The following is a 27,646-nucleotide window of genomic DNA, read 5'->3' as shown; positions in this document are numbered from 1 at the left end:
TTTACTCAAACAAGATGGTAAATAATTCCTTTTGTTGGAATCTTTAAAAAACTCACATACTTTGATTTCATTTCCACTTCTACAGAGTAGCTAGAAAACTATCAGATAAATATACATTAGATAGCGTTACTGTTAAATAAAGAAAGCTGCTCCAGATCACAGCTGAAGTACCAATGGTTCAGACATACTAGCTGACTAATTTATATCAAATAGTTTACCTTACCAATATCAGTGAACAGGAATAAAAATTTTAGACAAGTGATACCTTTTGACCTTTTTTAATTTCTACAAAAACATTTCTCTCTTCCTTGTACAACCATAACCACTTAAAAGTAAGCTCACATGCTTAGAAATTCTCTGCAAGGACATACTTTTTAGGAAAAACTGCATATAGAATGTTCACAAGAAACTTTCGCATCTTTTACAGGCTGCCAAAAGGTTACTTCTTGCAGCTGTCAGCAGATCTTGAACAACTGAGCCTGTGTCATGCACTTACATTCTGCCCATGCACATCCTGGAGGAATTGTGGGAATGCACCCATTTAAAATGTGTCAAGGCTGGAAAGCTGTCCTCATGCAATTCATTGAGATGACATTTCCACTTTTAACATTCTATCAGTCTTGTTTGTTTAAAGAGTACAGTGCTATGTTTTAAGTAGAAGTGTACTGGAGATACAAATGTAGTGAAAAATTCTTTCCATCTTGGTTATAGGAGATGGTGACTGATTAAAGCAAGAAACTAAATTAGTATGTCATGTAGTTAGACAGCTGCTTTACTTTAATTAGATCTTTCTTCAGTGGTTTCCAGCTTCACAGCAACAGAATTTCTCCCAAGATAGCTACAGGTTGCCATCCATTCCCATATAGATTATGAACCTCGTTTTAATTGAAATTAAGCCATTTTCTTCTATTGTTTTCTAGCTAATAGAAATCACTTATTACAAGTAGTAATTTTCATTTGCAGGTGATAGTGATACCTTTAAATACACCTGAGATTTAGCAGTATTGTCTTTAGTAAAAGATGGCTAAGTTTCAGATAACACATATACAAAAGCATTTAAAGCTTGTTCTATGAACTGCATTGAAATGATGGACATTAGAAAATTCTTCAACCATAAGGCATGAATCATTAAATCAGTATATCGCAAACAACTTTTAAGATGCCTTTTATCGCAAACCATTTTAAGCATACATTTTCCCCTCCTCCCCACCTCTGCACCATTTTCTGTTCTCTCTCTTGCTAGCCATCACTAGCAGAATGCATCCACTGAGAGTTTATAATCTGTATAAAAATACAGTTTCAAAAAGCAAAAATATATGAAACTATCAGGCACATCGGAAGATGCCTTTGCACATTTCAAGGATTCCTTACCAAGAGGATGCAGAAACCACTAAGAATGGTAGCTGGCACATCATCCATATAGTACTGCAAAGATTGCCAACTAAAAATTTTTGCTTTCACATTTTAGTCCCATACTGCAAAAGATTTACAGTAAATTAATATTCAAAGATGTATTATCACTTCATGTACATATACTTGGGTTCTACATTTATCAAGTGTAACATCTCACCAGATATAAAGCTTGAATCTAGGTTTCAAATGTACCTTCGTACACTGTATTGTCAGCTTCTATCTTTTCAGAGGAAAGCAAAAGTTTCACAAAGCTCTTTAGAAGATAAGTGTTTAGGAATATGGCTTTGTTGTAGTCCAAATCTGAGCAGATTCCAATGCCACTGATGTAATATTATGGAGATCAACTAAGTCTCAGTCCTTTTTTAGTCAGACTTATCTTTTTTCTTCCCTGTTAAAGGCACTTTACTTGTGACAGCAGATCCTACAGCTGTAATGCCCCCAGCCACAGCAGAAACGCTTCCTTTAACCAGACTCACTCCCATGGAAGGCACTGCTGTAACAGCTGTTTTGGTCACTTCCAAACTTTTTCCTCCAATCCAGGCTACACCACCGATTGTGGCACCAACAGCTCCCTTTGTTACACTGAAGATGCCACCAGTCACACGAGAAAGCATGCCAGGCTGCTGCTGCGGATGATCTTTCATTGAACCTGAAGGACAAAGTGTAAACACTCAAGTCAGTAATGTTGTGATTAAGAACTTTGAAAGAACACAATTTATTCGTAAATATTGCTCCTTTTAATGGCATGACACACTGTATAACACGTATCTTACACACTCTTTTGGCTGGCTGCCTGGAAAGCATCACTGTTCCCAGGGTTAGTTCTTGTTGAAAGGCAAGATAGGCTTTGCTCCAGTTAAGAGTCATGCCTTGATGCCATTTTTTCCACAATACAGAATAACTGACAGTGAGCCTTCCAAGTGTCAGCCAAATTTAGATCAGCTTCAACAGGTACCCAAACTCTGAGGGTCCCCACACAACCCTTCAACAGCTAATTCCCATTTCTTTTTTCCTTCCCAATCCCCTGCCTGAGGTGTCAGTTCCACCTCAGCCCTTGAAGACCTCACTACCTCCATGCACCTCTCTGCTGGGCTTTGGCTACTGAAAAATTCAATTTTTTGCTATAGGGCTGTCTCCCCAAGTGACAAAACTTCAATTCACTACCAGAGTATGCTACCTACTATGCCCTATGGGAAGATCTACTGAAGAAGCTGAACTAAAAAGTTATGTTAGGAAGTGGCTGCGGGGAGGAAATCCCAGCCTCAAACAAGGCTATTTGGTTGGGTTTTTTGTTTTGCTTGGGTGGTGATGGAAGGAAGGAAGGGCACCGAACAGAAGCCAGGAAGATGAGAAGGAGAAGTTCAGGCTAGTTCTTTGCTCCACTCACCTCTTCCCTGGCATCAAGCACCCAAATCCAGTTTGCCTACAATTGGCCCTTATTCTACTTTTGGAGGAATTCAACATACCTAAAGACATTTTAAGAAAATGCACCAGTGTCCTGAAGTGCCACTACCCCAAAAGGCACTAAGAACTGCAATCAAAGACTTCCAACAGAAAAACCACCAGTTAAAACACACAGGAAGAACTCAAACCACGACATCTTGCTGTATGTCACTCTATGCCTTCTTTGTTTTTCCTTCCTGGCATTATGCTTAAAGTTCAATTGATAAGCTTTGGGGAGCATTATTTTTGTTAGTATTATCGTAGGGCCTAGAAATCCCAGTTATGGACCAAAACCCCATTGTGCTAGGCACTGTACAAAACAAAGAACAAATGTGTGTTTTATAAAGCTCATTACATGTTTTAGGTGTTGTATAAGTAAGTCCCTATTCTGTACTTATGGTACGACTAAGTATTCTGAAACTAAGAGGAAGTTTTAGTGTTACAGGAAAAAATCCTAAACTAGATTGCTTTTCTATAAGCTTAAAATTGGAAATCCATCTCCATTATTCTTCCACATTTTAGCATTCCAAGTTTCTAATATAAGCTTCAAGATGGAGAGAGAAAGACAGACAGAGTCAACTTACAGTGGAAATGCTAACACTACCTTAGCTATAGAAGCATTATAATTTTCAACACTATTAGATGCTGGGTTAGAAAAGCTTCCACACATACACCTTACAAACTAGCCTAGTCCCACCATATAGAGAGGCACTGAGACCATTTGTTTGCATGGTATTTTCAGTGTCTGGAATTTACTCCATTAATACCAGAGTTTTTAAAAAAAAAAAAAAAAAAAAAAAAAAAAAAAAAACCACTTAGGACAGGTTTACACTACCACTTAAGTCAATAGCACGTATGTTGTTCGGGGTATGAAAATACCATCCCCCTAAGCAACACAAGTTACAGAAATATAAGTGCTGTCCAAACCAGCACTTCTCTGCCTCTCACGTAGATGAAGTAATTATGCCGATGGGAGAGCTCTCCTGTTGGCATAGACGGTCGTCACCAGAAGTGCTACATTGGTGCAGCTGGGCCAATGTATTGCTTCTAATGTAGACTAGCCCTAAGACAGTGTTCCAAAGCAGCATTCTACAGTGTCACTGTTTATTTACCTCCCACAGTGCTAAGTCCTCGCCAAGTCTATTGCTCTTCTCTCTCTGAAACATGTTTCTGAGACAGCAGGACACCAATAAAGGGCCATAGAAATGAAGCAATTCAGGAGCTACATAACTCTTTTGATAATAGGCTCCACTGGAGCTGTGATATTGACAATGACAGCCAACAGCCCGTGTAAGGAAAGCAGCGTCTACACTGACACGCCGATGTAAGCCGTACACCTCTCATTAAGGTGGTTTTACTATGTCAGCATAGCAGGGGGGTTACGTCGGTGGGAGGAGCATTTCAATGTGTAGAGCTCCATTGTTTTGTCACCAAAATCTGACATTTGTAGACAAAACTCTGTAGCATAAGGAACACACTGAGGGCTAGTCTACACTTAAAACTTGCAGTGGCACCGCTGTATTGGAATAGCTTTGCTACCATAACAGCAATTATGTAGCTGTGTTATGTTGACGGGAAAAAGCTCTCCCACAAACATAATAAAACCACCTAAACAAGTGATGGTAGCTATGTTGATGGGAGACGCTTTCCTGCCAACATAGTGATATACACACAAGCGCTTATGCCAGCAAAACTTAGGTCACTGGGGGGGAGGCAGGGGTTCCCCACATCCCTGAGTGACAAAAGTTTTGCTGGCATAAGTGCTAATGTAGACAAGGCCCAAGATTCAACATCTCAGAACCTGGTAGGTCTGTCCAGGAGATATACAAGAGTCATAATTGCTTAATATCTTTGTATCATGTGGCATATTTAATACTAAATGTTTTTTCAATATACAAGACCTTTGACGTTTCCTAGACTGAAAGAACAGTTTATCAAGTTCTGTGAATTATCTACATTTTGACTGCAGTCTTTTCGTACCCTACAGTAACAGAAACAATTGTTATGACAGGAGTTCTAGATCTTGTTACAAGGTCAGTCAAAAAGACAGCTTGACTAACTCTCATTCTCAACAACATTAATGTGCGTAGAGTGAGTAGGAAAAGGGAGTTTGCCATACTGAAGTTTGCTATCGATTCTCATAACTAATAGAGATTGACATTAGAAGGAAAGTCCCGGTCACAACAAACCAGAAAGATGCTATTAAATATATTTGCCAAAAAGGAACAGCAAAGAACTTGGTGTCCTAATGTCCTCAAGTTGCTTTAGGTGGCAAATCCTTAGTCAAAAGCCTATTGATAATTCATTTGAGTACGTGTGTTAGTACAACCACATAGTTGGACAACGGTAACAACATTGTTTAGTTTCTTCCTGTTCTGTATATTAGTTAAGCAGCCAGGACTAATAATGTTCCTCGCAGCTACCAGCATTTTCTAGATCTGTTCCATGAAGCTTACTGTTCTCTAACTGGCCTCTTGTTTCTGATAATTACAATGAAGAAAGAAAGAATTTAGGAATGTTCTATTTATTCAAGCAGAAAATGTGTAAGTCAATAGCATCTGTTCAAGATGTTGGCTCTACCATGCAAGCAAAACAACCAGCTGCCTATGGAACCAAAGACTTACAGTGAATGCTGGTATGAAATGACTGCAGTCTTCAAAGGGTAATTATATTTTCTAATTTGCAGAGGGCACTAGATAAATAAAATACTTTGCAATTCTGTAGTACTTTTCATCCAGAAATCTCATAACCAGCCTTTTTTGTTAAACCTCCTGGGACTTAACGTACCAGGTGTCACTTCTGTAGAACTTGGAATCCATTTATACCCTTACTTGACAAAAGACTGGTCAAGTGACTTAAGCCTTTCCTCAAAAGAGAAGCCTGCCAAAAAATTCTTAGAGAATTGATCTTCATGCCAAGACCGAAACTGGCAGGCATTCATGTTTGGCCATCTCTTTAAAGTGTTGAATTTTTAGCATTGCATCCGATATGAAGGCCCCATATGACATATAAGGCCAGAAAGTTCTTCAAGGCAACTTAACATTTAATTACAGAAGTTGCATAACTAAGTACATACAATTTGAAGTCTGCATTTGAAACTGAAAGGCCATCCTCAGAACTTTTGCCCCGCTTAAAAGTTCTATTTCATTTCCTTCTCCACTCCAATTAAAGTCTGCCATGAAAGGACTAGTTTAGCACCCAATTCTGATACCCATACATAGTAGCTTCTTTTCCCAGACAGTCCCATTGAAGTCAATGGTAATAGTCAGAGAATAAGACACTAGCCAAATATAGCCTTCTAAGATTTAAGATACAAATTAGAATCTGACATCCTAAAACAAAAGCTTATTGAACCCAATGGATTGCACTTTCATAATAATACAGGTGAGATTAAGTAACATCATGCCTTCACGATTAAGACTGGATTGATTTGATGGGAAAACAATATGTAATAAATATTTTACTCAAATTATTGGGGTGATTATTGTTGGTTGGAAATGGCAATTTTTCAAGAGTCGGAAATTTAACCAAAAAATTCCCTAAAAATACCTGCAAGATTTGTATTTACTATTGCATACATTTTCTTCCCTCTGACCAGTTCTGCCAACCCAAATACAAGGTTACACATATGCCCCCATCCCCATATTTATTCTCTTGCTTACATTAGTCTGAACATCTTTCCCCTCCATACTCCATTGCAGGGGCGGGGGAAGAGTTCATCCTCTCTCTAATCCTCCTCCTCAGCCAGCTTTTTGGTAACAAATGAGCAGCAACCCCTCCATAGGGGTTTTCATTCCCTTCCTTCTCTGTTTTGCCATTTCATCTTCTACTCTTCCCCTTCGCTCTTAGCTAGGTTTTGTAGCTCTTTAGTCTTCTCCTCTCTCTTGCCCTCCCGCAACTCTTTAGTCAGCTGATGTGCTCTAATAGGGTGTTGCCACATTAGTTTACATGACGCAAAGGGATGAAGACATGAGTTTACCTTGAGTAATTCAAGAATTTTTAACAAAGGAACATTTGGAGAAAGATCAACATACCACTGCTAAATTGGGAATCTACCTTGCTCAAGATAATGAATGTAGGAAGCTGGGAAAAGCACAGCTGTCTCATTTGTCTTCCACAAAGACTGAAAATTCATTTGAGCTCCCCCATGTACACATTTTGAGCAAAACAATACAACCCATTCTCTAGGACTTAAAAATAACAGTACAGTAGAACCACAGTTACAAACACCAGAGTTATGAACTGACCAGTCAACCACATATCTCATTTGGTACTGGAAGTATGAAATCGGGCAGCAGTAGGGACAATAAAAAGCAAATATAGTTTTATGTTTAATACAGAACTGTACTATTAAAAAACAAAGGGAAATAAAAAATATTTGACAAGGTAAGGAAACTGTTTCTGTGCTTGTTTCACTTAAGTTGGTTAAAAGCATTTTTCTTCTGCACAGTAAAATTTCAAAGCTGTATTAAATCAATGTTCAGTTGTAAACTTTTGAAAAAAACAACCATAACATTTTGTTCAGAGTTATGAACAACCTCCATTCCCGCAGTATTCATAACAGAGATTCTACTGTATCTCTTTAAAAACGACACCTGGGTACAGCATGGCAGAGAGTGGATCTTAACATATTTACCATTGTGGGCCACATCCAGTACTACCTGTATGGCCCTGAGGATGTCACATGGGCCACAGCTGGGTGCTGACTGGGCAGCAGGTTGAGAACCACTGTGCTAGAGAGCATAGGCTTCATAGCCTGGGGGTTGTGAACAGGTCTCAGAACATTATGACCACCTTCCTTTTCCTTTTTTGCTACAATGGGAAGGAGATAAAGACTTTTAACATGAATTTACAGCATGGAAGAGGTTGAGAACCACTGTGTTAGGGAATCCAGTTGCTTTTCTTCCCCAGCCAGCCCCGCATTTTATACTGGTTATCCCTCACTACTGTTATCAACAGGACAGTACTAATCCACTGGAACCTCTTCCTCTGCATTTAGGAGGCACTAATAAATTGTAAATAACTTATTTCATTTTAAACGCATAACTAAGGCCATAAGAAACTTGTGGTTTTTTTGGTCCAAAAGCTGTGGCCAGTTTGTTAACGTTGCAGTGTGAGGTGTGTGTGCAAGACCTGAACTATTGTTCTGTAGCCGAACAGAGGCTGAGTTAGCAGCAGGGTCCTTAAGCCTCTAAAAGGGGCTGGATACCTCCACCCACACCCCATTGCTCCAATCCCCCAGCTACGGTAGGGGGGCCAAGCCCCTGTCCCCAACAGCCAGCACCATCTCAGAGCGTCCTGGAGGGCCTGGCTGGGGGGTGGGAGCTGCCACCACTGGAGCTTCTCTATCCCAGCCCTGTGGCAGGCACAAGCCCCAGCTCCTACCTGGTCCCACTCAACCTCCCCAAGCCCATCCCTCAGTGAGACTGGGCAGCTGTGAAATGCAAAGCTCTTAAGGTCAGACAGGAACCATTGCTGCTCAGTGGGTTCAGCTCCGACCGCCTGGTGGAGGCAGAACTGTACCTGGGCAAAATGCAAAGTCGGTGCCTGCAGCAGGGCCAAGTGCCAGCAAGGGCACTTGGCACAAAACCGAACCAGCAAGTAGGGCCAGTCCCACCCTCCTCCTCATCTGCTTCTGCCACTGGGTCATGAAAGAGGGGCAGGTGCGCCAAATTTAAGCGGCGTTGAGACCTCCTGCGCCAGGCCATAATGCCCCTCCATCTTCTTACAGCCTTAGCAACAACCTAGAAAAAGCCTGCACACAAATATATCTTTCATGTACTATTATATTTGGAGTGTGACTATAGAGTGTGGCATCACAGTTTCGGTGTTTGTCACTTAGGGCTGGTTCACACTTACCGCGCGATTCAGTAGTTTGCGTAATTCACCGACTGATCAGCTTCCCTTCTGTGTGCTGTTCTCACTGCGCTGAGCCGACGGGAACAGCGCTACGCTGGTTGAGGGGGTAGACTTACTCAGTCGACTTCCTGATCGATCGAGCAGGTCTCACTGACCGCTCAATCGATCAAGAAAAATGAAGCAGGTCTCACTGACCGCTCAATCGATCAAGAAAAATGGATCTGGCGGTGGCGATTTTGCTGCCGTCAGTCTGAACATAGCCTCAGTGACCTCCATATGAAGTATGGTAAGTTTGTGAACAAAAAAATATCCAGCACAACACAGACAACCTGGCTGCTGAAAGTGTGTGTGTCTGGCATGTCATCCCCTAAAATGATTCTGCAAACAGAACTTGGACAATAATTCTACTGATGCGTAACCTAGAAAAGAATCCAGCTCACATGCCAATAGTCATATTTCCTCTGCAGCACTAACAGAGGAAAAAAGCTTGTCAGAAAAGTGAACAGATTTGATTTTTTTTAAATTCAGTTTCTGTTAACTAAGATGTTTTTATAAAATCCAGCAAGTTCAGAGGAGAACCACTCTGGGTTACTTGAAGACAGATTCCAAAACTAGTCGTCAGGTTCAATGTTTGTCTCAATGATTTCTGTATCAGATGTACTTTTGACTAGAAAAGAAATCTTTTTAATCAAACCGCCAGCCCTTCCAATACAGCCTGGGATCTGATAATCAAACAGAGCTCTTTCTGTCTCACACATTAACACTAGTAAAAAAGAAGATTCAACAGGCAAACTGCTCTCAGTTACACTTATGCAAACTCAGTCTTGAAACTATGCCTTTTAATACTTGTGCAACATCACTGCCTTCAATGGGTTTGCACAGGGCAATAAATTGTAACTTAGTAAACAATTCGGTTGTTGCCCAGTCAGAACAGAATCCAGCTCACTCAATCATAAATGTGTTAGCTCTTCAGGGCTAACAGCAGTAAAAGAACGTCATCAAAATAAAAATAAGAGTATTTAGTTTGATCCTTGTGTGCAAGAGTAAGTTATTCTCACACAGTCATTCTTTTCAGAAGGGAATTGCACGTCAGCTCATTTTCTTAGCATCAAATAAGATTACAGAAACCTATTATTTACCTTCTGGTGGTTCATCATTAAGGTATGAAGGAACTTCCTGTTGATTTTTGTCCGTTTGATTCATTATTGCCTAAAAAAGAAATTCAGATCTACTGTGTTTATTTGGCAAAATCGGAAACAATTTTTAAATTTAAGTACATGCACGTGAAAGTTCCCCCAAAAGGAACTTCTTTTCTGTATGGGATTATAAGCAAACAGCATAATCATCACTATTTTTAATCACTGGCTGTCTGTGGGTTCAGATTCATCTCTCCAGTTTCAATACTGGTGAAGAATTGTAGAAAATGGAGTTTTTATGCATAGAACTGGGTCAGCAGATACAGTGCAAGCTTCCTCACCTCACTAGCATGTCTCAACCTTGCCTTGGAGGGATTGCCTTAGAGTTGTTGGAGAGAAGGGGGTTGTGAAGAAGCCAATGGAATATTGCAATACCTGGCTATAAATTGTAGAAGAACAGATTAAATGGTAGAGGTGGGGGAGAGCAGTACCATACCCAAGATATTCTTTAGAATCTAGAAAGATAATCTGAATGATGGGGAACACACAGCAAATTTGAATCGGTAAAAATTTCAAATCATAGAAATATACTAGGAGGTTTATATTCCTGGTCTCTTGATTGGGAAAAGGCAGCAAAAGTAATAATGGGCTATTTTAAGTATCCACATAGAGACCCATCAAGATGTTTCTCTATACAATTGCTTCTTGGAATAGCTGATTCTAGAACACACAAGAGGAGAGATCTCTCAACTCAGTCCTAAGTAAGGATTTTGTTCAAGTAGTAACCACAGTTGAGCCCTTAATAGCCACCATAATATAATTAATTTAGATACTCTCAGACATCATATGAATAACTAGTACTGACACACAGAATTTCAGGCGGGGCTATACCTAGTCAAGAAAGACCCTAAACTGGAAACTAAAATTAGAGTCCTTAGACTTATCATGGAGGCTACTAAAACATAAGTCTCAGAACACATACATACCTTTAAAGAGAAAAGGAACTAAGCAGGCAAGAAAAAAAATGAGCCACCAGTATGGCTGGCTAAATGGCAAGGATCAATAAGTTATCTGAGCCAAACAGGTATCCTTCAGAAAGTGGAAATCCAAACCTGAAAGACAATAGAAACAAGCATAAGTTATGGGCAGATAAAATATAAGACTGCTATTAGGAGGGCTAAAAGGAATTTGAAGACCAAGTAGCTGAAGTATATCTATCAGAAGAAGAAGTCTGTGAGATGCTAGACCAGTAGGAAGCAACCGAGGAGCATAAGGACACTGCAGAAAAGCTAAGTTATTCTTTGCATCAATCTTCAGTACAGAAGATATAGACTATGTTGGGGAGACAGGTACCTCAGACTTACTTTTGTTGGGTAATAAAGATGAGGTAATATAAGGGACTCAGATGTCCATGAAGAAGGTGTTGCAACACACAGAATCTAAAAGAGAAAAAAGTCAATAGGTCCAAGAGTTTTGAACAAACATAAGAGTGAAGTGACTGAATTGCTAATAAAAGTGTAACAAATTCCAATATTTAATTAAGATCAGTTACCATATGAGAGAACTAAAGGATAGGGTTTTTTTTTTTTTTTTTTTTTTTAAAAGGTGTTATGGCAGATATTGAGAATTACTGACTAGTAAAATCTTTCAGCACCAGGCAAATTTGGAGTACTGTGTCCAGTTTTGGGCCCCTACAACAGGAAGGATGTGGACAAATTGGAGAGAATCCAGCAGAGGACAACAAAAATGATTAGGGTCTCAAGCGCATGATTTATGAGGAGAGGCTGAGGGAACTGGGTTTGTTTAGTCTGCAGAAGAGAAGAGTGAGGGGGGATTTGATAGCGGCCTTCAACTACCTGAAGGGGGTTCCAGGGAGGATGGAGCTAGGCTGTTTTCAGTGGTGGCAGATGACAAAACTAGGAGCAATGGTCTCAAATTGCAGTGGGGAGGTCCAGGTTGGATATTAGGAAAAACGTTTTCACTAGGAGGGTGGTGAAGCATTGGAATGGGTTACCTAGGGAGGTGGTGGAATCTCCATCCTTAGAGGCTTTTAAGGTCCAGCTTGACAAAGTCCTGGCTGGGATGATTTAGTTGGGGTTGGTCCTGCTTTGGACTAGATGACCTCCTGAGGTTCCTTCCAACCCTAATATTCTAGGACTCTATCTCCTTTATCAGTTTAGTGTCATTATAGAACTAGCTTGCTGACATCTAAATACTATAGCTAGTATCATGGTTCTCCAGTTCAGAGGCTGCTTATTAGAATTACACTGATTATAGTTACAAAGGTACTATTGCTGAGTATTTTTGAGTTTTAGACATGATATGCTAGATTTCAAAGCTTCGGAACTGCTGATCTACTACAGCAGTACTTTAAAACAGCTATTGGGTTTAGTAATACCCTGGGATGTTTTTAACAAGTCCGTCCTGTTGGTTATTTAACAATTATTGTATCAGTCCTAGGGAAGGTGACAAATGACAAGCCAACAATTCTGACTGGCAGACCTCTGGAATAGACCTTTCATGCAGAGAAGAAACCCCTTCCTTCCCCCGCACACGTCATACAATAACTATAAAAGCTCTTTTCTACTCAGAAGCTGTCCAATCAACTCTCTTAAGATATTAGGGGCTCATCAATCAGGCTGATTAGACAGAGTCAAAGGGATCCCTCCCCCAAAATATTCAACCTCCAGAACACAGGTCTGTGAAACTTCTATGACACAAACTATGCCAATTGTATTTGAATTGAGCCCACTGTAATGAAAGTCCTTTTTTAAAAAGCTATTTTATACATTTAAAGGGCACGCATCACCATGGTTTGTAGGTGCCAAATAAAAGAAAAAATCAGAGGCTTTCATGTTCCTGAAGAAAGTGCTAGAAAGCAAGATTCGCATTTTACAGTGAATACAATAAAAGTTTAAAACTACTATATTGAAGGTTTTGTGTTTTATTTTGTTGTGATATCTTAGAAACTACTGAAGTTAAATCTCCTGCTCATCTCCATTTTTAAACACACCAAATTATGATCCTATGGACCTGTGCTGCATTATGGTATCATTTCAATAGTGAGTAGCTACATGACACATTACTACTGTCTTTGAAGTTTTTTTGTTTTAAATATAAATACAGTAGAGTCTGCAGAATAATAATTTAAATTAGGATTAAATTCTTCAGACAAGGTGATTAGAACCAATTTGAAAAGTTCCATTGGAAAATGTTTCTATTGGATAATGCCAGTTCGAAAAAGTCAGTGTGCTCATGGATCACTTCAACAAAGTTGATGGAACTCTGTCTGCCAGACAGGTTTTCTGCCAGCTTGCCCAGCCAAACAGGATGGGCTGCCAGAACTCCAGGCAGCCTGGAAAACCTCTGAAACATTTAGAAAAGATCAAAATGAAACATTGTTTCGACTGTTCCTAAAGAAAAGATTTTGAATTCCCATTCCATGGGAAATTTCATTTAATTTTGGAATGATAAATTGTTTGAAATTTAAGAATTTCCCTGAGGAATAGGAATTCCAGTTTCTAGACAGCTTTAGTATTAATTAAAAAAATAAAATCCTTTTGTCTCTTGCAGCAGTGCAGGAGAAAACCCATTATGAGGACAAAAGGCTGGGTTTTAAAGTGACAGAGGTCAAGGGGAAAAAAAAGTCAAAGGTTTAAAAGTACCATCTCGGAAGTCTAAAGCAAGCTGGTACCAAACCATCTCAGATTAATCTCTCTCAAACTAAGTAGAATTAGGCCCAGCAGGTGCTTTCACAGGAGGCTGCAAGGGAAAACACAAGATGCTGCAGAAGCATTTCAGAAGAGGTCATTTTTCTTTAGAATTACTCGCACGTTGGAGACATCATCCTGTTAAAGTCTTCAAAATGAAATTTAAAAAAGCGGTTCTTAATTGGGTCATGAAAGACCATATAGCACTTTGAGCAGGACAGCAAAGCTAATACCATTTCTTGTGACAAAGTCCAGTTTGAATAACTACACTTTTCCTTCCTTCCTATATCCTTACGGCAGTTTTAATTTGATATGGTAATAGTCAGCACTTCCTGTCCTAAATGGTTAAGGAATATTGCGATGTTCTGTTAAACAGCTGCTGTGTTCTACTTCAGAAGTGACTATTTTTGAGTTAGGTAAATGGATTTTTCTGTGGACATATATAGCAAGATGGAATGATTATTTTAAGTCATAAAATCACTTTATTTAAGAACGGATTTAAATCAGATTGAGAATTTGCTAAACTAGTTTGAAGATTTGTGCCAATTTAATTTTAGATTAAAATTCATGATGAACGACAATATAAAATGCTGGTGGATTTTTCTTTTATAAATGCCACTACTGGTAGAGTATCTTACTTGAAAGTTAAGAAACCATTACAGGCAAAAGCCAAAAAAAGGAAAATTAAAGCCCTGATCCTGAAAATACTTAAGTAGGTATATAATTTTGTTCACATGAATAATCCTATTGACTTCATTGGTATTACTCGTGCTTCATTTTAAACATATGCATAAGTGTCTGCAGACGCAGGCTAAACATTTATTAAAGAACTTATTGGCATAAAATATTTGTTGCTTCAAAACAAAATTGATCAAGTGGTTCTAACAATGAAAAGTTGTTCAGACTTTCAATACATTAACATAGTTAAGTGTTACTGGTTTTTGTATTTTTTTGTCACAGGCTAAAATCCTCAAAAATAGGACCTTAAAATTATACTCCTAAGGGAGGGATTTTTCAAGAGCTCCAAAATGACTTAGAAACTAAAGTCCCATTGATTTCAAACTGCAAACCCTGATGGGTAGTCTGGTTAAGGTGTTTCAGCTTTCTTGATTTGAGCAATTTCAATGTATCAGAAGATGGTGTTGGTTGTAACTATAGAACAGGCTACTTGCTTAATTTTGTGTCTGACTTGATGTGAATGAGACCCTGGACTTTATATGCAATATTAATGGTCTGGACTTCAGTCTGTTTGCACTTAATAAATGTGATCAAATCATGATCACTTGTACCAAAGCTACTATTAATTTCCTTTTCATCTAGCAACACAAGGTTTAATATAGAATTCCACTTTTTTAGTTAGGAAGTTATCATCCATAATTTTAAATTCCGAGGATATTTTAGTAATGGCTGCATGATGTCTCCACCCATGTGTCATTCAATTTTAAGTCTCCCATGATCATGCAAATTTTTTCCCCTATATATTATAGGTAGGTACATAAGGATGTTTACACCTAGTTCTTTGGTTTCCTCATTGTTCGTAGAATTTCAGATTTAACAAAGATTTTTTTTCATCTACTAAGAAATGTCACACTTAAAAGCTTAACTCAGACTCAGACTTTAAGGCCAGAAGGGATAATCACGATCATCTAGTCTGGCCTCCTGCACTTTGCAAGCCACTGAACTTCACCCATCCACTCCTGTAATAGACTCATAACCTCTGGCTGAGTTACTGAAGTCCTCAAATTATGATTTAAAAGACTTCAGCTCTGCTGTAAGAAACAAGTCCAGGGTCTCATTCACATCCTTACTGAGAGAGCAACACACACCCACACCTTTAAAAAGGCCAATTTCACAAAGCTGAAAACAATTATGCTCCAAGTCAGCTGGAAGGAAGAATTTAATCAGAAAAATGTGAATGATACTTGCAAATTATTTAAGAACACCTTACTAGATGCCCCAAAAGCCACAATTGAGGAAGGCTGTACTTGTTAAAAAACAAACATGATTTAGAAGCAAGGGGCACCGTGGCCGCATGCGGCCACCAGGGGGTTTCTGTGCGGCCACGAGCAGCTGGGGACGGAGGGGCAAGGATCCACCTGGCCCAGCCACAAGCCGGGACTTGTTGGGAGCAGCCCCCGCAGGGTGAATAACCCCCGGCCCTTGGCTCCCAGAAGCACCTTCCACCGCCGGACTGCAGTGCCAAGGTAAGTGACCCCCCACCCCCCACGTCTGCCTCGGGGTCCACACTTCTCCCTGCCAGCCGTTGGCTGCCCGTCAGTGCTTGGGATCCCGCCTCTCACCCCCTTCCCAACATCCACCCTCTCCCCCCAGCCGCACCAGTGCCTCGGGTCCCGACTTCCACCCCCTTCCCTCCCTGCTGTTGCAGCACCCACCCTCTCTCCCTCCCTGCCAGCTGCTCGATTGCCTCCGCATGCAGTCCAACTCCTTGCATTCATTCATTCACTCTCTCTCTCTCACACACCCATCCAGCCACCCCCCTGCCGGCCACGCCAATGCCTCTGGGTCCCCACTTCCCCCCTGCCTTTCTGGCACCCACCCCCTTTCCTCCCTCCCTGCCAGCTACTTGATTGCCTCCAGGGTCCATGCATTCACCCACTCATCCCCTTTCCCTGCAACTGTGCAAGTGACCCCCAGCAGCCCCCTCCCTAAGCTACAGTTCTTCCCCCCCAAAGCAGCCCCCACCCTGCCGCCTGCCAGCTGGCTCAGAGCAGTTGCTGCACATGTAGCCAGATTGGCTGCTCTGAAGGGAAGAACAAGTAACTCCCGGAAGCCACCTTGTAGGAACTGCAGTTCTTCATGCACCCCACTCACCTTTCTCACCTGAAAGGTGAGTGGGGCAAATGAGGCAGCCTTTCCATTCAAAGAGCTCCTCAACTTTTGCTAATATTCTGATCCACACAACTGATGCATCAAAACCCAGAACTTATTATTTGGACATGTGCATGTTTATTTGATTTTCCTAACGTTAACTGAGTATATTAGGAAAAATAGTCAATGTGGCCGCCAGCAAGAGTTGGTGGCCGCACTCTGAGGCCACCAAAATAAATTGTTGCGAGAACCACTGATTTAGAGGGCAAGTGAAGGCAGCTATTAAAAAAAGAAAGGGGAACATAAATCTGAATAGTAATGAATTACTATTACTAAATCTGATAGTAATAAATATAAATCTGAAGCTAGGAGTTTCAGAAAATTGGTACAGGAAGCAAAGAGACACAAGCAGATATCTATGGCCAACAGAGCTAAGAAGGAGTTGCTTAAGTATATTAGGGGAAAAAAGAATCTTAACAATGGTATTGGTGCATTACTAGAAGGAAATAGTACAGTTAATAATACAGTAAAGGCACACATGTTCAATAAATTTTTCCCAAAATACAGAACAGAAATATGTCATATCATGAAAACACTTTCCATTCCACTAGTATCTCAGGAGGATCTCAGCTACTAAAGCTAGACATTTAAGTCAGCAGGTCCAGATAATCTGCATTCAAGAGTTTTAAAAGACCTGCCAAAGAAGTTTGCTGGGACCATTAATGCTGATTTTCAATAAATCTGAGAACACTGGGGAAGTTTCAGAGGACTGGAAGAAAGCTAATGTTGTGCCAGTATTCAAAAAGGTTAAGCTGAACGACCCAGGTAATTATAAGACTATCAATCTGACATCAATCCTGTGCATGATAGTGGAGTGGCTGATGCAGGACTTTAATAAAGAATCAAAGGAGGGTAATATTAAAACCAATCAATATGGGTTTATGGAAAGCACATCATAGATCATAGAATCAGAGTTGGAAGGGACCTCAGGAGGTCATCTAGTCCAACCCCCTACTCAAAGCAGGACTAACCTCAGTTTAATAAGCCCAGCGAGGGTTTTGTCAAGCCACAGCTTAAAAAACCTCTAAAGATAGAGATTCCACCACCTCCCTAGGTAACCCATTCCAGTGCTTCACCACCCTCCTAGTGAAAAACTGTTTCCTAATGTCCAACCTAGACCTCCCCCTGCAACTTGAGACCATTGCTCCTTGTTCTGTCGTCTGCCACCACCGAGAACAGCCTAGCCCCATCCTCCCTGGAACCCCCTTTCAGGGAGTTAAAGGCTGCTATCAAATCCCCCCTCATTCCTCTCTTCTGAGGCTAAACAAGCCTAGTTCCCTCAGCCTCTCCTCATAAGTCTTGTGCTCCAGCCACCTAATCATTTTTGTTGCCCTCCGCTGGACTCTCTCCAACTTCTCCACATCCTTTTTGTAGTGGGGGGCCCAAAACTGGACACAATACTCCAAATGCGGCTTCACCAATGCCGAATAAAAGGGAATACTCACTTCCCGCGATCTGCTGGCAATGCTCCTACTAATGCAGCCCAATATGCTATTAGCCTTCTTGGCAACCAGGGCACACTGCTGGCTCATATTCAGCTTTTTATCCACTGTTACCCCCAGGTCCTTTTCTGCAGAACTGCTGCCTAGCTTGTCGGTCCCCAGTCTGTAGCTGTGCATGAGATTCTTCCATCCTAGGTGCAGAACTCTGCACTTGTCCTTGTTGAACCTCATCAGATTTCTTTTGGCCCAATCCTCCAGTTTGTTTAGGTCCTTCTGTATCCTACCCCTACTTTCCAGGGTATCTACCACTCCCCCCCATCTTAATGTCATCTGCAAACTTGCTGAGGGTGCAACCTACCCCATCTTCCAGATCATTAATGAAGATGTTGAACAAAACCGGCCCCAGGACCGACCCCTGGGCACTCCGCTTGTGACCGGCTGCCAGCTAGACATGGAGCCATTGATCACTACTCGTTGAGCCCTATGCTCTAGCCAGTTCTCGATCCATTTTATAATCCATTCATCCAACCTATACTTCTTTAACTTGCTGATAAGAATACTGTGAAAGACCGTATCAAAAGCTTTGCTAAAGTCAAGGTATATCACGTCCACCACTTTCCCCATATCCACAGAGCCAGTCACCTCTTCATAGAAGGCAATCAGGTTGGTCAGGCATGTCTTTCCCTTTGTGAATCCATGTTGACTGTTCCTGATCACCTTCCTCTCTTCCAAGTGCCTTAAAATGGATTTCTTGAGGACCTGCTCCATGACTTTTCCAGGGATTGAGGTAAGACTGACTGGTCTGTAGTTCCCCGGCTCCTCTTTCCTCCCTTTTTTGAAGATGGACACTATATTTGCTTTTTTCCACTCATCAGGGACCTCCCCCAATTGCCACGAGCTTTCAAAGATAATAGCCAATGGCTCTGAAATCACATCAGCCAACTCCCTCAGCACCCTCGGGTGCATTGCATCCGGCCCCATGGACTTGTGTATGTCCAATCTTTCTAAATAGTCTTGGACCTGTTCCTTCAGCACTGCGGGATGTTCACCTCCTTCCCATATTGTGCCGCCCAGTGCAGCAGTCTGGGAGCTGACCTTGACTGTGAAGACAGAGGCAAAAAAGGCATTGAGTACCTCAGCGTCCTCCACATCCTCTGTCACTAGGTTGCCTCCCCCATTCTCTAAGGGGCCCACACTTTCCCTAGTCTTCCTCTTGTTGGTAACATACCTGTAGAAACCCTTCTTGTTCTCCTTCACGTCCCTTGCTAGCTGCAACTCTAGTTGTGCTTTGGCCTTCCTGATTTCATTCCTGCACGTTTGAGCAGTATTTTTATAATCCTCCCTAGTCATCTGACCAAGCTTCCACTTTTTGTAAGCTACTTTTTTGTGTTTAAGTTCACCAAAGACTTCTTTGTTAAGCCAAGCTGGACGCCTACCATATTTGCTATTCTTTCTGCACATCAGGATGGTTTGTTCCTGTGCCCTCAGTAAGGTTTCTTTAAAATACAGCCAGTTCTCTTGGATTCCTTTCCCCTTCATATTAGCCTCCCAGGGAATCCTGCCCATCAGCTCCCTGAGGAAGTCAAAGTCAGCTTTTCTGAAGTCCATAGTCCGTATCCTGCTGTTCTCCTTTCTTCCTTTTGTCAGGATCCTGAACTCGGCCAACTCATGGTGTCTGCTGACTAGGTTGCCACCCACTTCTATTTCCCCTACCAAATCTTCTCTGTTTGTGAGCAGCAGGTCAAGAGAAGCAAGGCCCCTAGTTGGTTGCTCCACCACCATCCATCATCCTGTCAAACTAACTTGGTATCTTTTTTTGATGAAACTTCAAGTTTGGTTGATAAAGTAATAATGTTGATGTAATACACCTAGACTTCTGTAAGGCATGTGACTTGGTATCACATGATATTTGATTAAAAACAAAAATATTAACATGGTACACATTAAATTAATTAAAAACTGGCTAACTGATAGGTCTCAAAATGCAATTGACTGGGTGTTTCTCTAGCGGGGCCCCCCAGGAATCCATTATTGGCCCTATGCTATTTTTATCAATGACTTGAAAGAAAACAAAGTAAGCACTGATACAAATTTTCAGAGGACACAAAAATTGGGGAAATGAAAGGACAGGTCACTGATACAGAACGATCTGGATTGCTTGGTAAATGGGCTCAAGCAGGCAATATGCATTTTAATAAGGGTAAACGCGTACCTCTAGGAACAAAGAATGTAGGCCACACTTACAGGATGGGAAACTCTATCCTGGGAATACTTGGGGGTCGTGGTGAATAATCAGCTGAATGCGAGTTCCCAGTGCAACGCATTGGCCAAAAGGGCTAATGTGATCCTTGAATGCATAAACAGGGGAATCTTGAAAAGGAGTAGAGGTTATTTTACCTCTGTATTTGCTGCTGGAATATTGTGCCCATTTCTGGTGTCCAAAATTCAAGAAGGATGTTGAAAAACTGAAGAGTGTTCAGAGAAGAGCCACGAGACTAATTAAAGCATTAAAAACATGCCTTGTAGGGATAGACTGTTAAATTATATTTGAATGTAATCAACTTACCCCTTAGCCTTCTCTGAGCTCCTTGAATATATTTAGTTTGATACCCACGTTGTTCCCCATGACAGATAACTACCGATGTAAGGGAACAGCATCTACATTGACGCTGCATCGCCCTATCTATGCCAACATAAGCCCTACAACTCTCGTTGAGGTGGTTTCATTATGTCGGCACATCAAGGGAGTTACATCGGTGGGAGGAGCATTTCAGTGTGTACACCTCCATTGTTTTGTCGACAAAAGCTGACTTTCGTTGACAAAAAACTCTAGTGTAGATCAGCATCAAGTTAATGAAAGAAACTGCAGGGTGGTTAGAGGGACAAGGTGGGCCCATGTAGGTCTTAAAGGACACTGCTTGCTAGAAGTTGCTGAGCTTGTATGGGACTCTTACATCAGACTATGCAGGTTGGACAGAATACAGTGAGTGAGGCAGCTGTTGAATATTTATTTATATTCTCACTGTTCAATGAGAGAATGTGTCTCATTCACTGCAACGTGCTCCAGAACTTGTTCTCATTTATTACACAGTGTATTATGTCCACAGAAAAATGTATACTCAGAGTATAAATCCAGATTTACATGGGTAATTGCAGACAGAATGTTGCCAAAAATAAAAAGAGTTCTGTGAATTTTTGCCTCATTCCACCCGCACCATCCAACCCAGATAATGAATGAGAGAAATGTAACTAAGAGACACATCATAATGTGTATGCACAAGCAACAATGTTAAAGTTGTACGAGGAACCTGAATTTTGGCACTTCCTGATTTTTCAGTGTAACTTTGCAATTTTACCCTACTTCGAATGTAATTTTTGGATGGAAAGTCCATCACGTGAAACAAGTTCTTAGAATACACAAGATACACTCTCAATGAGGTAAGGGCTCTTGAAACCCTGCCTCATTTAGTTCACATGACTAGATCATACAGAATGAGACAAGGTTTCTATGAAGCAGTCTCTCTCTGCATATGTCCTGTGAGTGTGCATATACCATATTCCACTGTATGTGCAAGTGTATTTTTCTTTCTATTTCCTCTCACATGTTCACAATGCTAATAAAACACCAGGAGAGCATTAGTTTAAAAAGCTTACTATATGTTAAAACCCAGTGCACGTCAAGTCCAGTTTTTAAACCCTTAACTTAGTGAAAATCCATTTTGGTTTGACCAAGAGGCACATCTCCAACCTAGGTTCTGTTTCTACCTAAACCTATGAGGTACTAGAGCCATTTAAAACAGGAATTGCAGTTTCTTTTCTTTAATATACTGGCAGACATTTATCATTCTCCATACTCAAAAAATGGCTGAAAAGATTTTGACTATTCTTTCATAAACCCTCATTCTCAGCAGACGAGCTGTGGAAAGTTTCAGCCCAAAAGAAAGTTTTACAGAGTTATTAAAAAAAATAAAGTTCTTTAGAATAGAAAATGAACATGGGTGGCAGCCTTATGCACAGGAGTTACTACAAGTGCCAAATACAAGTCTACTCAGGAAGTACAAAATGATAAAATTAACACTGATATAGGTACCTGAACAAAACCAGAAGTGTTAGAAAATTCTAAGATTAGTTGTGTAACCATCATGTGCATTAATACAGTTATTGCACTAAATAAAACAAAGGTCATCACTTACCAATATTACTTCATTCAGCAGTCTCCACAATTATATTCTATATAAACCTAAGAGAGTAATATTTTTAACAACATATTACAGAGCAGTGTTTCCAAAGTGCATTCCTTACTTGTGTCATTCTGCCATGCATTTGTGGCCTCTCACTATACACCCTCTTCCCCCAAAACAATTTGATAAATACTAGAGTAGGGAGCCAACATTTCATGAGTTTTAATTCACCTCTAACCTTCTGTGGTCTTGGGCAACCGGGATTAATCTCCACCTAGTCCACACAGTGTCATGTGCAAGGCTTGGGAACTAAGTGTAAAGATGGAAACTTTCCTTAATGAGATGGGGGTCCTCCTAAACCAGCTGTGTGTGCAGAATTTTAGCTTTCATTTAAAAGAGTTTGGTTTCTAGCTGTTATGGTTTTGTAGATTACCTTCCAAACATGAACTAATAAAGCACTGTCTTTCTGAGTTTGCAGAAAGAAAACCCAGTGTCTCTGCAGCTCAGAAGAGCCCCAAGCAGCATCAGCAGAATGAAAGCTAAGTAATTGGTTTGTTTCAGTGCTGCTATTCAGAACCCTGTTGGAAGAAGTGAAACTTACAAGAATCAGGTCAATTTTTATTTTGCCACTGCTGCTTGGAAAGACTATGAGAAGCAGCTGCAGTAGGCACTGGAATTATTTACCTGGGAAAAAGTGCTCCAAACCAACCAATTACCATGGGAAGTTTAGAAAGGGGTGGAAAACTACTTTCCTCCTATACACTCTCAAACAGTCAAGAGGCTTGGAGAAGAGGGGGTGGGGAGGGGAGGTCAGGGGAGGGAAGAGTTCCTCTTCCCTTACAGCAACCACAAGGGACTTCAAAATGTATCTGGCACCTACTAGACACAGGCTGATACAAAAGATGTACCCCATCCCAAAACAAGGGACAAAGAACAGCACCTTAGAAAAAATCTTAGCACTTTCTGCTACAGAGTAAGTGTGGGGTAAGAAGGAAGACTGGAAGGAAAGCCTTCCTATTAAGGTTCTCACCAGGGTATTGTTCCTAGGCCATGTTGATTATCCCCGAGTACTAATATCCTACTTTAACCTTGGATTAATAATAAGTGTTATGGTTAAAAGTGCTAAGTATTATTAATTCAGCATCCACACAGACACACTATGGGTCATGCTACCTTCCAAAAGAGGGGCATGTCTTGTTTTTGATGTCCCTCTCAAGAAATCTATTTCAGTTACTTTAGGTGACTGGTTTGAAGTTTGCTGGGTTTCTGAAACAAGACAGTGCATCAGCAGTACCATACACTCAGCTAGAAATGCAGTAAGGACATAACAGTGTGCCCAGGGTTTGTATTATTATGCAGAAACAAGACTTTTTAAAACCCAGTTTTCAAGCCTTTCTAAAATCTACACACAGTGAGATCAGCCTGAAAACTAACATACTGTTTCTGGGGCAAGGATGCAGTAGGCAGGGCAAATCTGAGGTCAATTGATCAAGGGATACCTGAGATACTCACCCTCTCCCAGATGACCAGTTGTTTTTTTAAAAACAAGAGAGACAGGAATGTTTATTGAAGCACAGTTCCTCACCCCCCACAGCTCGTTCTACTCCAAATCACTCTACCAACTCATCTCCATATGGACACTGAGTGGGATGTCTCCTGCAGGACAGCAGCCACCCCACTCCTCAGCCCCCGGCCCGTGAAGCCCACACAGTCTCCTCGTACCAAGAAGGGCTGGCTCCCATCACTCTGTTCTGTGGGGCCCTTCCAGGCAGACAGCCAGCAGCCCAGCTGATGCCAGCCACTCTCAGCAGGAGGAGGGTGAAGGAGGGCAGTATGGGGACAATCCCATACAGGCAACATGGTAGCACCCTAGAACAAATCTCTGGACTCCTCCAGTTTTAAATCATAAATCTTTTTGTAAACTAATTTTTACTGGGGGGGGGGGGGGGAGGAGGAGGAACTAACCAGACAAAACCTATAACCAGACAAAACCTATAGGGACTGGTCTATTGTGATCCAGCAACAGGCTCAACCTCCAGAAGTATAGCAAGAAAAATACTGGATGGTCTTTGGTTCTGTAGAGTGAGCCATTCCTGGATCAATGCTGAAATGCACAGGTGCCAGCTGTGAACAAGACCACCAAAGAAAGAACAGTGCCAACTAAAAGCAGGCTCATTGAGGAACTGTGCAGGGACCAGCCCACTTAGTGAGTAATCTGCCACATGAAAAATTAAATATGTTAGACTCTGAAGTGCAGAGTCAAGGTAACATTTCCCCCATACAACACAAACCTTAACTCTGCCCCTGTAGTAATGTCAAGAACTAGGAACATTACAATACCTTACCTAATAGAACCTGACGTTTTCTCTACACCCATCATAACTAAAATCAGAACTCCTTACTTATGTACTCCAGTGGACTCTTAATATGCTCTGGGCAGCATCACTGCTATGGAGAGTACTTGCTGCTGATAGTCAGAGAAGACACTTCAGAAAAAGGTTTAGGGAGGCACAAGGTATCGAATCAAATGGGGCAGAGCTAAGGTTCTGCAAGGGGACCGTAACTCTACATTGTCTTGTTTTTCAACATTTGCGTTTTGGAAATTAAACTCATGGCAAAGGAAGTGGCCTGTCCCTCACTACCTAATATTTTTCATATGCTATCAAGATGTTGACTCCCACCTCCACTCTGCCAATGATGTCAGCCTTCATTACCTACTTTAGGTTTTCCAAATTAGAACCTTTGTACTTTCTCCACTGCTGCCTCTTATGAATGGGAGGAGTTCATTGTACTCTTTCAAATCCCTCCTTAAGTCTTCTTTGCCATGATACTTAAAAACTTGACTAAACTTGTCTTATACTTAGATTGTAAGCTCTTTGGGGCAGGGACCATCTTTTTGTTAAGAATTTGTACAGTATCTAGTACAATGGCATCTAGGTCAATGATTTAGGTTCCTAGGCTCTACCACGATACCAATAAAAACTCTGAGTGCCTGCAACCTTGACTTAATGGCAATAAAGCATTTGGCTTTTTAAATATGAATTTGTTCTTGTTACAGACAACTACATAAGTGTTCACTGGGTAGCCTTAAAAGTTGATGCATATATGAGCTAATGTGAATTTGTGCATTTAAATAACCTGTCCATCTACAAAATTCTACTGTGCTTCCATCCTTTATTCAAAGGGAGATTTATGAAAACACACTGGCCAGAAAGAAGCAATTTCCATTCAGTGAGCTATGCTTCAATAGTAAGTATTTCAGTTTAAAGCTAAAGGTAAAAAACAAACTTGTAGTAATGCAGCAGTGCTATACACATTCTGCAATTGTTTTCTATATGAAATCTGCCATATCTTCACTCATAGGGCTGCAACTGAGAGCTTAATAAACAAGTGCAGGGACCTGTCCAACAACATTTGCACAGAGATTGCCTTTTAGATTAGTACAACCATCACAGCTATTAGTTATAAAATAACCTGAGTTTATTTTCAGGCTACACCACTAAGGTAGCTGCATTAAGTCAAAAGTGACCAAGTTTAAATAATGAACTCTTTGCAGACAATTTGTGGAAGTTTATTCACATATTTTGCCGTAACAACCTATTTAGAAGACAATGCATGGTAAAAAAGGAGGAAAGGAACTTACTGTGAGGAACACTGGTGAAAACTGGGAAAAGTTTTGTTTACTATTTTACATAATTACTGTATCCAAAAACAATTCTGAATTGATTAAGGATAGCAGACAGAGGAAGAAATTAAGAGGAATACTCAAGGGAGAAAAGATTTTCAGATGAAATTGTAAGAGACAGAATTGCTGAAGCAGAGATAAAGGAAAGAGTAATAGCTGCAGAGAAGCGCTTTCACACCAACTGTTGCAATAAATATGATTCTGTGGAAGAGTGGAGAGAGGGTCACAACACCAGACAAATTAAAGGGAAGAGGATAAAGACAGATCCTTGATATAGCCTGAAGTCCATGGAGAAATTAAGAACACAGGCACTTTTGAGCTGGATCCTGAAATTAATAGAGAACTAGGGGAGGAATCCAAGGATGTAATATAGTACAATTTCTTTGCACTTGCAAACACAGGTAGCAACATATCATCACCTATCCAATCCACTGTGGCATTCGTTCACATTAAAATGTAACAGACTCCCTAGTGAACCAAGGAATATTGTTTTTAAGCAAAATCCTGCTCTGTCCCCTACTGTTTTTCCCCTCCATTTTATATTTTGAAATCTCCTAAATCAGATTTTAAGACAAAGAACATGCAAGCAAACTTCCACATAAGTTGTGAGGAGACATTATTTCCTCTCTATTTTGAGAAAGCTCTGGGCACTTCTAGCCCCAGGTAGGTGGCTGTCCAGTGTGGCCTGAAAATAAACTTGAGTGACATTATAACCACTGCCTTCGTAACCGCAGTTACTTTCAATGGGGACCCTGAAGACAGAGGAAGAACTTTCTTGGACAGCAGGAATGACGTGGCAGGAGAGGCAGTGATTTAACCTGGAGCTGCTGCCACAGGCTGCCTGGGCTCCTTCTTCGCCCCCACCCCCTTCTGCTCTTCCACGTTGTACCTTCAGCTCCAGACATACAGTGTGAACACCTCCCTGCCAGACACACAGAAGGGTCGAGTTCTGCTCTCAGTTACACTGGGTCAAGCCCCTCCTTTGGGGCTTATACCCCCAAAAGCTGCTGAGATTAACTTCTGCGGGAGGGATGGGTATTAAGAAGTGATGTATGCCGTGCTACATCTATACACACGCACACACACAGCTTCCCTTTTGCATCACGGCGATCAGCAGAGCTGCACAGCTCCCCCTAAGGCACAACGGGGCCCAAGGAAGAGGGAGGCAGAGCAAGAGGAGACATGGGGCAGGTTACACGGCGAGGATGCACCGGACATGACTTTCCTTCGTGCCTTCTTCTCCCTCGCAGCCCCCCAGCCCGGGCTGTTTGCTCGGGCCGGCTCCAAACGCCCCCAACACCCTCCCCGCAAGGAGGGGCCCTGGAAGTGTCTGCGGTGCAGCAGATGGGGGGGGGGGGGGAGGGAAATCCAGAGACACCCCGCCCACCCGCGGCATAGCCCCGCTGGGGTAACGGGGATCCAGCGCCCCTGGCGACACACGAGCGCGGGACCCGCTAGCGCTGCCCAGCTCCCCCGGGCTAGCGGGACTGCTCTCGCTCCGCGCCGGGGCCCCGAGATACTCACGCACCGCGGGGAAGAGGCAGGCTCCCGCCGACTGCAGCGCGCTCCCTGCCCGGCCGGCGCAGACTTTACTCTCTCGCTCCGCTGCCGCGGCTGCCTGCAGACGTGGCGCCCTACGCTACACGCCACCCGGCCGCTCCGCGCCCGCAAACCCCGCCCCAGTCCGTGCCCGGCCCCCCGCCGAGGCGCGCGCAGGCGCCAGACTAGCTGCGCCCGCCCCCCCCCCGCTCTCCGCCTGCCTCCGGGTCTCACCTCATCAGCAGCGGTGGCCTGGTGCTGCTCGTGCCCCTCAGGGGCTGCCCCTGGCCGTGCAGCGCGATGGGTCCCCCCCGTTCCTTCCCCCAAACCCCATCACATCATGGCTCTG

General features: G+C 41.9%; 1 protein-coding gene across 4 annotated transcripts; it reads right to left on the bottom strand.

Annotated features, from left to right (window-relative positions):
- Nucleotides 1–262: 262 nt before the first annotated feature.
- On the bottom strand, nucleotides 263–27,430 carry TMEM263 (transmembrane protein 263). Of its 4 annotated transcripts, none has more exons than XM_067559372.1 (6): nucleotides 27,287–27,430; nucleotides 22,086–22,132; nucleotides 11,216–11,290; nucleotides 10,838–10,963; nucleotides 9,855–9,924; nucleotides 263–2,062 (listed from the first exon to the last, which is right to left on the bottom strand). In XM_067559372.1, the coding sequence occupies exons 5-6, from the start codon at nucleotides 9,916–9,918 to the stop codon at nucleotides 1,776–1,778; spliced, it is 351 nt and encodes a 116-aa protein (XP_067415473.1). In that variant the 5' UTR covers nucleotides 9,919–9,924; nucleotides 10,838–10,963; nucleotides 11,216–11,290; nucleotides 22,086–22,132; nucleotides 27,287–27,430; the 3' UTR covers nucleotides 263–1,775. The 4 variants fall into 4 exon arrangements, with proteins under 4 accessions (XP_067415473.1, XP_067415474.1, XP_067415475.1 ...); XM_067559373.1 differs by having other exon boundaries at nucleotides 27,283–27,429; XM_067559374.1 differs by having other exon boundaries at nucleotides 22,086–22,122; nucleotides 27,287–27,429.
- Nucleotides 27,431–27,646: the final 216 nt, after the last annotated feature.

This window comes from Emydura macquarii, unplaced genomic scaffold, assembly GCF_026122565.2.
Source record: "Emydura macquarii macquarii isolate MOO-44397 ecotype Brisbane River unplaced genomic scaffold, CSIRO-AGI_Emac_v2 contig_2205, whole genome shotgun sequence".
Lineage (NCBI taxonomy): Eukaryota > Metazoa > Chordata > Testudines > Chelidae > Emydura > Emydura macquarii.
Note: the sequence above shows the minus strand (reverse complement) of the source record. Positions and strands in the feature narration are given on the sequence as shown.